This window comes from Orycteropus afer, unplaced genomic scaffold, assembly GCF_000298275.1.
Source record: "Orycteropus afer afer isolate SDZICR_OR568_19922 unplaced genomic scaffold, OryAfe1.0 scaffold00223, whole genome shotgun sequence".
NCBI classification, from domain to species: Eukaryota; Metazoa; Chordata; class Mammalia; order Tubulidentata; family Orycteropodidae; genus Orycteropus; species Orycteropus afer.
Genome location: NW_006921810.1, coordinates 1,688,201 through 1,699,332, shown reverse-complemented (window position 1 = coordinate 1,699,332; position 11,132 = coordinate 1,688,201). Strand labels below are relative to the sequence as shown.

The 11,132-nt window shown below is 33.8% G+C and overlaps 2 protein-coding genes across 2 annotated transcripts in view; one reads left to right on the top strand and one right to left on the bottom strand.

Moving 5' to 3' along the window:
• Nucleotides 1-201: 201 nt before the first annotated feature.
• Nucleotides 202-1,419, top strand: TRIM59 (tripartite motif containing 59). Its single transcript, XM_007948764.2, has one exon. The coding sequence runs from the start codon at nucleotides 202-204 to the stop codon at nucleotides 1,417-1,419; it is 1,218 nt and encodes a 405-aa protein (XP_007946955.1).
• A 3,449-nt stretch (nucleotides 1,420-4,868) lies between these two features.
• Nucleotides 4,869-11,132, bottom strand: part of SMC4 (structural maintenance of chromosomes 4) — a 39,402-nt gene continuing 33,138 nt past the window's right edge. Inside the window, exons 17-22 of the mRNA XM_007948774.1 lie at nucleotides 7,808-7,952; nucleotides 7,011-7,184; nucleotides 6,413-6,595; nucleotides 6,024-6,256; nucleotides 5,464-5,647; nucleotides 4,869-5,021 (exon numbers count right to left, since the gene is read on the bottom strand). Coding sequence (XP_007946965.1) covers nucleotides 4,869-5,021; nucleotides 5,464-5,647; nucleotides 6,024-6,256; nucleotides 6,413-6,595; nucleotides 7,011-7,184; nucleotides 7,808-7,952 — 1,072 coding nt within the window. The remainder of the gene's footprint in view (nucleotides 5,022-5,463; nucleotides 5,648-6,023; nucleotides 6,257-6,412; nucleotides 6,596-7,010; nucleotides 7,185-7,807; nucleotides 7,953-11,132) is intronic.

Genomic DNA, 11,132 nt, shown 5'->3' with positions numbered 1-11,132 from the left:
TATTTCAAATCCTAGTAGCATAGCTTTTTCAGTGTATTAGCAATATGCAAGCCACCACAGTATGATAAACTGAGACGAGTGGTTTTAAATGGTACAGTATGTCAACATTTTGGCAGTTAACTCCTCCAACTTCACTTAAAGTGTGCAAGTGTCTTTGTAATATTTATACTTAAAATTTTAATTTTTTTCTCTTGACAGGAAATGCACAATTTTGAGGATGAGTTAACATGTCCCATTTGTTACAGTATTTTTGAAGATCCTCGTGTGTTACCATGCTCTCATACATTTTGTAGAAATTGTTTAGAAAACGTTCTTCAGGCATCTGGCCACTTTCATATATGGAGACCTTTACGAATTCCACTTAAGTGCCCTAACTGCAGAAGTATTATTGAAATCGCTCCAAGTGGTATTGAGTCTTTGCCTGTTAATTTCGCACTAAGGGCTATTATTGAAAAGTACCAGCAAGAAGACCATCCAGATATTGTCACCTGCTCTGAACATTATAGGCAACCATTAAATGTTTATTGTCTACTAGATAAAAAATTAGTTTGTGGTCATTGCCTCACCATAGGTCAACATCATGGTCATCCTATAGATGATCTTCAAAGTGCCTATCTGAAAGAAAAGGACACCCCTCAAAAACTGCTTGAACAGTTAACTGACACATACTGGACAAATCTTACCCGACTTATTGAAAAGCTAGAAAAAGAAAAATCTCATTCTGAGAAAATGGTCCAAAGTGATAAGGAAATTGTTCTCCATTATTTTAAGGAGCTTAGTGATACATTAGAACAGAAGAAAAAAATTTTCCTAACTGCTGTCTGTGATGTTGGAAATTTGATTAATCAAAAATATACTCCACAAATTGAAAGAATGAAAGAAATGAGAGAAGAGCAGCTTGAATTAATGACACTGACAACATCTTTGCAAGAAGCAGCTCCACTTAAATTTCTTGAAAAAGTTGATGATGTCCGTCAGCGTGTGCAGATCTTGAAGCAAAGACCACTTCCTGAGGTCCAACCTGTTGAAATTTATCCTCGAGTAAGCCAAGTATTGAAAGAAGAATGGTGCAGAACAGAAATTGGACAAATTAACAAAGTCGTCATTCCTGAAATGAAAATTTCGTCAAGAAGGATGCCATCCTCCTGGCCTGATAAGGATGAAAATGAATTTTTTAAAATTTTGAATATTGCTATAGTTACATTAATTTCTGTGATACTGATATTGATACTTTTCTTTAATCAACACATAATCATCTTTTTAAATGAAATCACTTCAATATATTTTTCTGAAGTGTCCCTCTCTGTTTATCAAAGTTTTTCTAGCAATGTGTATGATTTAAAGGATAGATTATCTCACACTTTATATTTGCTGAAGGAATTCATGTGGAAAATAACTTCATTGAAAATTCATATCTAAATTACTTAGGCTTATGCTATACTGCAGAGATTAAATGAATAGGAAAAGCATGGATAAATAAGCTAAATTTTAAAGTGGCATCAAATACATAAAAGTATTTGTTATACTTTTCATACTTGGATAGAAATGTGTGAAAATTAGCAATGACATGGAATGCCTGTTAACATTTAAATTATTAAGATTTAATATTTATAATTTATTAAAATTGTCACATTTTTGACTTGGCAGAAATCGACTTAATATTGCATTGTTACATTTAAACAACCCTGTACCAATATTATCTTTTACTCTAATTATATATAATGCAGTGGTTGGCTTTGTAATTCTTTATGTATGTGTGGCTTTTAAGAGATGGCAGGATCCGGAAAGTGTCTATGCCTTTATGTGGCTTGAAGCTATTGAATGGTGAATAAAGGTGTTAAGAAGTGCAGTATAAAAGTGATTAAAGCAGTGCTTATGTTAAAGATCTATTTGATCAAACATTTCCTGAGCCACACATCTAATGTATTTTAAAGAGCCCTAAAATATTTATAAATATTAATTCCAAATAAAGGTACTACTGCTTTTAGTTAGGGAATGACATTTTCTAATTGTCATATTCTGTAATTTATTGTAAATGTAAAGATTGTATTTGATTTTGTAGTTTTAGTTTTTCCACTAGTTAAATTAGTTCTTGTGTAAAAACTCTTCAAAACATACCTGAGTTACTTGAACAGAGTTGGTGACATACTACATTCTTATCAGATTTTGATGTCTTCATGTGAACTGTCTTAAAAACTGAATAACTTTTCTATCTCCTAAACATATACTAATACCAAAGCACCAACAATTTTATCTAATTTCCTTGAATTGTGCTTAAAGGAAGCCTACCTAGCTGTTACACTCCTTAGTTTAGTCCTCTCAGTGACTGGAGCAGTGATGCATGTGTAGGACTTTTGGGTCTGTTGTCCATGCAACTTTAAGGGCAAAAACTATTGCTTTCCAAATTCCAAAATAGGCTTTTGCTCTTGATTACATCTCTAGGAGTGTTAGTTCAAGATGACTTTCAAGGTCAGGCTAGACAATGTTGCTGGTCTACAGATAATATATAAGGAAGTTATAATGAATAAGTATGGCTGTATTAAGGCCATAACTTACAAGGCACTACTAAGGGCTTATTGCTGAAAACAAGTCCTTTACAAAGAAGTTCGATCCAAGGTGGCCATATGAATGCCGTTTGTGACCAAAATCAGAATAATGCCTACCACAATTCCTGTGGGGGCAAAGAGACGTGAAGGGTGTAATTGGGGGTGGAGGGAGATATCTATTCAGCTACTTGGAAATGGAAATACATTAACTTTAGACTGAAGTTGCAATGGTTTTATTAAGTCTTAACACAAAAGTGCCATGTATTTTAAAATATTGTAAGCATTGCGATGTTATTTTGTATAAAGTACTTAATCCCATAGTTCTGAAATGGGTATTGATTCCTACTTTTTATACATGAAGCAAACAGGCACAGAAGTCTCTTGCCCAAGGCCATATAGTTAGTATGTGGGAGAAACCATTCAAAATCATTCTCTTCAGAGTTCATGCCGTCATTCTGGCTTTAAATAGGCCAGTAGTAGTTTCATTTACTTCCAATCTGTTTAATAATTGCTTATAGCTAAATATTTGAAGTACATACAATGCCTATGAACATTTTAGGCTCGACATTACTGTTCTGTAACTTCTTAGCAAAATTATTTTTGATAAATTTTATGCAGTGTGCATGAATACAAATACCAAGTAACTGATTTTCTTATACCTACTGCTATTCATATTTTTACAAGAAAGATTAGACTGTGTAACTTTTGCAGTATTTCTAGGTTTCATGTATAGCAAGTGTTTTAATAAACTTATTTTTACTTCACTTGTATTGAGTGGCTTAAAAAGTGCTCACATTTTGGAATTTTCATGGTTATGGGTATTTAAAACTTTATACTGAGCTACTTAGAACTCCATGATTATCAAAATGTAAATCAAATTTCATCTCTCCTCACCAATGAAAAAGCACTTTAAAATGAGCCTTTTCTAGTTACAAAAGTGTATATCCATTAAATTTTAAGACTATCTTTACATAAGTAAATGAATGTACTTGAGTTAGATTTTTAAATCCATACTAATATATTTACAAGGAACTCTGGTAGCTTAGTGCCTAAGGCACTTGACTGCTAACCAGAAGGCTGGCGGTTCAGACCCACTAGCCATGCCTTGGAAGGAAGGTTGGGCAATCTACTTATGTAGTGATACTGTCTTTGAAACCCAAGGTCTGACTGGATGGCACATAACAATATATTTAAATGCTAATGGGTATATATTATAAACTGTTGGACTTTTAATGCCTAATCAAGGAGCTCTGGTGTAGTGCATAAGACATTTGACTGTTAACCAGAAGGCTGGTGGTTCAAACCCACCAGCCACTTCCTGGAAGAGTGGATAAGCTACTTCCATAGTGATACCACCTCAGAAATGCCAAGGAAAGGTTGCTATGTGTTGAATCGAGTTGACGGCAGTTTTTTTTAAAAATCAACGATGCACTGAATGGGGCTGATCAACTCTTAATTTCTCAGGGTATATATCTAGAAATTAACTAGCTAGGGCAAAGACTTGATTCAATAGTAGATTATCTTCTAAAAAGCAAGTGGTTGCCAATTTATTTCCAGTACTACTGTAACACTCACGGGCCTATTACAGTATGATAGGGCCTGCCAATCTGATACACCATATTAAGATACTTCAATTCCCTTTCCTATAATTCAGACTGATTGATCAAAAAGTTGTTTCTATTCTTTGGGTAATACAGTGATAATCTAAATTTGAGTTGAATTCAAATAATTTTAAGAACTGATTCAAGATTGTTGTTGCTGTTATGTGCCGTCGGGTTGGACCTGACTCATAGTGACCCCTCCTTGGGTTTCCAAGACAGTTATTACTAAGGAAGTAGATTGCCCTATCTTTCTTCTGAGGAGTGGCTGGTGGGTTTGAACTGCCAGCCTTCTGGTTAGCAGGCAAGTGCCTTAGTCACTATGCTACCAGAGCTCCCGATTCAAGATTAGTTGGCAGCTTTTCCAGTGCAGACTGAAAGTACATGAGACATGTTTGAGCTCTGATCACTGGATCTAGTTTAGAACTTTATTGTGCATCAATTAAGACACTTTTAGGTCTGCTGGTAGCAACCTGGAAATAAAGGCAAGTCATCTAACCCTCCTGGCATCCTATTTGTTCAATCTGTGGCTTAGAAAATTGTCAGATTCCTACAACTTCCTCTGGGTGGGTATTGGGAATATTTTATTAGACTTACAACATGTCTTAAATTAACAGCACAAAATTGTTTTGTTTAGGAACATGTATTTTATACGATCATCTACAAAAAGAAAACAATATGTAAACTGCAGATTGAATTTGATGAATCTTCAGTATTAGGACGTTTAGCAAAGTCCTTTAGATGCAATTTCTTTTGGGTTTACTGCAACGCTTTTTGTTATATTGTATGTCTTGTAAATTCCAATTAGTCTATCTGAAATCTCAAACATATTATTTCGAAGAGAAATTATTATAAACTGGGCATTTTTTGTTTGTTCCTAAAGAGAAAGAAAGGGAAAGTTAGAAATGTTGTTACAAAAGGTAAAGGCATATAATGAACACCCAAGCTTTCACTTCTCTAAAATTATTTTTGGGCCATAAATTCAACATTACATTGATGAACATAAACAGGAATGAGACATGGGTAATGCACATAACTATTTGGCTTTGGGAGGAATTCAGAAATTTTGGAAGCATGGTTGCCTAGAAGTCCTCTAGTGGAAAAGATTCATGCAGCAGACCTGGGATGCTATTGGTGCCTAACTCACATCGTCAATTTATATTTTACCTTTCTAAATAGAAATATTTGGTTAAAATAAAGGACCCTGCTTTCATACCATAGGACATGGAGTTAAGAGAACAGGGAAAAAGCTCAAAAGTAAGGAATAAGTCAAATCTATATAAAATTTTCAAAATGAAAACGTCTAAATGATTACTTACATATATATAAAATGCAACAATAGACACATTTTTAAAATCAAGGGCTGCATCAATTTCATCCATGAAGTAAAGAGGAGTGGGTTTGTAGTGGTGAAGAGCAAATACTAGAGCCAGTGAACTAAGAGTTTTCTCTCCTCCAGAAAGGTTGAAAATCTTCTTCCAACTTTTCTTAGGTGGTCGGACACTGAAATCAGAAAAATCTTTTAGTGAAATTATTTAAGATTGTGATTTTCAACTGGCTTCTACCACCTTGACTCTAATTTGCTTTTCACAATATTACTTAAGGATGAACAAAGACAGACCTACTAAATAGGCTAATAAATAGCTTCACTATTCTTCTGTCTTCTCCCAATTGTATTTTTTACTTTTTAAATAGTTGATGTTGAATTAAAATTTATGCTGTAAAATATCAGTATGTGAACAAATTAATATTTAACATTAAGTGAAACAAGTTTTAGACCTAACCTTCATATCATCCCCAAGAAGCACTAAGAGCTTGGAGAATATGTAAAGATAAGTAACAGTGCAATTCTAAACTCATTACATTTATAATCACAAACCTGAACATGATTCCTTCAGAGAAGGGATCCAAGCTGTCTACAAGCTCCAGTTCAGCATCACCTCCCAAAGTTAGCATTTGGTAATTTTCTTTTAATTTATTTGTTATTACATAAAAGCCTGCCATAAATTCATTAAGCCTTTGTTTCCGAAGATCTTCATATGCTTGTCTAAAATGATCTCTTTCAGAAGTAATTTTGTCCAATTCCGCTACCCGTTGCAAATATAATTCTTCCTATGAAAAGAATATTATGACAAAACCATCTATTCTGGTAAAATTGAGCTGATCGGTGAGAATCAACATTGTTAATTATATAAAATTGAAGTTTCACAATTAAGGCTATGGACAAAATGGAATTTTAAACCATTAAACATAATACTTCCCCCATACCTTCTTTTTATACTCTGCAATAGCACCAAGGTTTGGTTTCATTTCGTGACACTGGGCTTCCAAAAGCGCAATTTGATTTGTTATAGAATCTGGGTTTTTAACTGCTTCAAGATCTTCTGGACTTAGAACTGAAAACTCTTCAACAGGATTATCTTCTATAGGATGCAATGATATTTTTGAGATCTAAAAGTTTATTTTGAACGAATGTTAGAGAAGGTACAGTACTATAGGTAAATGTTTAAAAATCAACAATATATGACAAATTACACAACAGTGTACAGTATGCTATGTGGTTTTAATGAATTTGTGTATCAGTTTTTTAAAGGACTTAGAAATACTGTAACTTTCCAAAGTGTTCATGTAGTGTTTTGTGAAAACTTCCAGATTATCCCTTGGGTGAAACTGCAGTTGACTAGTTCTAACCACTACCCTGATTTTTATGTATATTTTGATCATTACACATTATTATATCTCCTGTAAACCTGAGAAGTGTTTATATCCTGGAATTAAGAATCACAACATATTTCAAAAACAAAAAACTTTTCTCCATAAAAGATGTATTTTAAAGTAAGTGAAATTTAAATGCTAACAGTCTCACCTCTTTTTGCCAATATTTTATTTTAGAATTATGTTCAGCAATGTGACCATCTATCTGTTCAAGTTTCAACTTAATACTAAGTGCATCTTTTTGAAGAGCATGCTCATTCTCTTGAATTACTTTTAGTTCTTGAAGTAGATTACGATGTTCTTTTTGGATCTGTGGTAAGGACTCCTAAAAACATCAAGAAGAAATGCTATAGATAATCTTTCCAAACAGAAAACCAGTTACTGTTCAATGGATGGGATCCTGACTCATGGGGACCTCCATGTGTGTCAGAACTTGGCTCCATAGGGTCTTTAAGGGCTATTTTTTCTGAAGCGGATTGCCAGGTCTCTCTTAATGAGGTGCTTCTTGATAGAACCAAACTCCAACCTTTTGGTTAGCAGTTAAGTGTGCTACCCATCTCTATCACCCAGGGACTCCTCCCAGACAGAACAGGTACTTTAATGTTACAAAGATAAAGAGTTAGTAATCTCTCCCCATTCTTCCATTTGAAATTAAAAACAAACCTTTTAAATTTACAGAAAAGTTAAAATGCAAAGTACCCATATATATTCCTTATCCAAATTCACTATTTAATTACACTGGGCAAACAAAACATTAAGTGATTATTTCTGGGTACAGGATCATAAATATTTGTATTTTCTAGTATATAGTATTTAATTGTACAAATCAGTTAATATAGAACTTTTTATCCATGTTAATGTTTAGTATATGCAAGACAGTGATACCCAACTCTTTAAATTATTCCAAATACCATACCCTCCCCTCTTTCAATATAGAACAAGTCTTACCTCTGCAGTATTTGTGTTCTTTACAACCTCTGCTGCTTTGTCCTCAAGACTTTTTAGCTCTACTGTTAAGTCATCTATTTCTTTTTGGGTATCTTTTATTTCTTTCTCTGTGCGAAAGACAGACTCTTGTGCCTTTTTAAGATTTCTAAACAAGGAAATGATACATTAAAAATGTAATAATGGATCATCTGTTATTCTGCTTCTGAAACTGTACCAAAGAGATCCTCATGACATTCAATGTGACTTCTTCCCTATCATAGATTTCTTATGATTTACTAAACCATTCTTGAATCAGTTTTATGTCTATACAAACAATTGTGGGGTAAGTTACATTATCTTATTAAACTCTTACTACAAATTAAACTTTCAATTTTATATAAGATTCTATTGTCATCCAACCTTAGACTTCAAGGCAAAGTTGTCCATTCAATGAAAGAATCTCAGATCTGATGAGAATATGATACAATTATTATATTCTCATCAGATCTGAGATTCTTTAATCTCTATATCTGTGACATTACCGTATTTTTATACAAACAAGGTGTACATTACATTCATAACCCCTGCATTATTTTCCTAAGTGTATTATACCAATATCTCTTTAACATGTTGAAATTTTTTTCTTTTGTCCAATGCATTTTAACATTAGCAGGACAAAACTGATCTCATGGAAACTTCATTTAAAGTTAAATATTTTCCTAAACGAAGTGCAGCCAATGGTGAACTGAACAAGATGGTGCTGGAAATAGAACACCATGTTAAAACCAAAGAGTGCGAATGCATGAAGAGCTAGAAATTAGTTAAGAAATGATCCTAGGCCTAAAGCTACAAGAACAAGATGTTTCTATTTTCTTTCTTTCATGAATCTTAAACATCATTTTTGATAATGTCTTTGAAGTCAACAAATAAAAGTAACCAAATAAAATGTGCTTTCATCTTAAAATAGACCATTTTAGTTTATTATCATCATCCAATTCTTGGACCCCTTCAAAGCCCAGAAATTAATGGCCTACAATGGTTCTCATTCTCACGGAAAGGCCAATCCTTCTCATGAAACTGGAAATCCAGGTGAAGGCCACGTTGAAATCTGGGGTTCCTCTTTCATTTGCCAGAAGCTTTGCTTTGATCTGAATTGTTACTATAGAGACAGCCTGATTTTGTTCCCTTTCAGAATATAATAATTCACTCTTTCACGTTGTTTACCAACTCAGGCCATTCACTTTGGGACCATAATTGTTGATGTTTTCATGGATTCATTATCCCCAGCTCCTTTCTCTGCTTGTGAATCAACAACTCTGTTAACAATCCAACTCTCTTGCTGCCCTTTCTTCCATCCTTATGACATTCAGTTTGAAGTTGGTGGTATAGGTGGGGGTGGTTCTTTGGTGCCACTGAGTTGAATCCAACTCACAACAACCCTACATACAACAGAATGAGACACTGCCTGGTCACGTACTAGCCTTATAATCACTGGTATGTTTCAGCCCACTGCTACAACCACTGTGTCAATCCATCTTGTTGATGCTGTAGGACTTGTGTTTATTTTTTTTTTCACATGTTCCTAAAGGTATCTAAGATTCAGACTTATAAACTTAAAAAATGGGCACAACATAATTGATAACTAGCTGGTTCTAGTAAACAAAAAACCAAACTCACTGCCACTGAGTCAATTCCTACTTATAGTGACCCCTACTGGGTTTCCAAGGCTGTATATCTTTACAGAAACAGACTGCTTCATTTTATTTCTGCAGAGCAGCTGGTGGGTTTGAACCATCGAACTTCTGGTTAGCAGTCAAATGCCTTAACCAGAGCTCTTTGGTTCTAGTGGAGATCAAGAAATTCAAACGTGAGGTGTAAAAGAAGTAAGGATCTTTAAATAAGCTCGTCAGTATATGACTAAGGTGACTTATGATCATTATCAAAGACATTGGCAATAATATGACATAATCAGACTATGAAATAAGTAGACCTAACATACCTAATGTTTTTACTTACAATGAATGATAAGGTTTACTCATTCAACTGTTGAGCCAAGAGTTACTGTGTATCAGTTTTGCTTGTTTACTCCTCCAATAAAAAGCCAGAGATGGATGATGACTGTGATAATTATGTGAATGCAGATTGAATCGAAATTCCTCGATAGCTACTCAATACCATTTATGTCAGGGCAGACGTCACTTTCTTTAAATTTCCAAGGGATAGCATGTGATTTATGGATAGGTTTTGGCAGGTTAAAGGTTCTGATTGATGACTCAAAAGCAGTAAGAATATAACTATTAAATTAATAGAAACAAATGCAGTTTCAATTGTTTATTTGCCTATTACCAGGGACCTACCAAGCTTGATCCATGACTTCTTGACTATAGCTTCTATCTTTATGATGATTGAAAGCAACATTTCAGACTACTGAACGAGCCTGAAATTAACTTCTGGAAATGTCATGAGATGTAGTACGTGGTACATGCATAGCCACACTATGTCAGAACTCAGTTTTTTTCATAATTTCATCATGTCTACACATTATGTGTGTGTTTATTATTTACGTGGATGTACTATTTGCAAAAAGAAAAACAACAAAAAACTAAGTTTAAATAACTTAGTTCCAGCCAGGGCAAGAAGTGTTTCCCAAAAGGATGGGAGGACACGGACTATTATTTATTACTCCCTTGATAAAGTTACTTTCTTTAGCTTAGTTTAGGCATAATTCTGTTCCCAACATAAGCAAAACAGATTGCTTATCTTTGAACAATAGTTGCAGGAATAAATTACCAACCAGATGATCAATATATACTCAGTTGGTTATACTTTTAAAAGGTTTTAAAATGAAGGAAATGAAATAGCAATAGTAGCTATTTAAATCTTAACATTTTATATATACTTAGCTTTATTTTAAGAATACTTAAATAAGAAAAATTTTAAGTCAGTTTATGAAATGAAAAATATTTTTGGTGGTGGTAAGCTGTGACAATGGAATGTTCTAGCTAATTAAAAATTTAATTTAATGAAGGCAATTCACTTTGCTAAGTGATCCCAGTCTTACCTTTTTTTACATAATGCATGAGTGATGTAACAAAACAAAAATCCTCACAACTGGACCAGTAAGCAGCAACATGATTAATGGAGAAAAGAGTATTAAAATGTGAAAGCTGGACAAGTAAGGAATACCAAAGAGTCAATACAGTTGAATTATGGTGTTGAGAAACAATATTAAATAAATATACCATGGACTGCCAGAAGAATGAATAAATCTGTCTCGGAAGAAGTAGAGCCAGAATGCTCCTTGGAAATGAAGATTGTTGTTGTTGTTGTTGTGTGCCATCAAGTC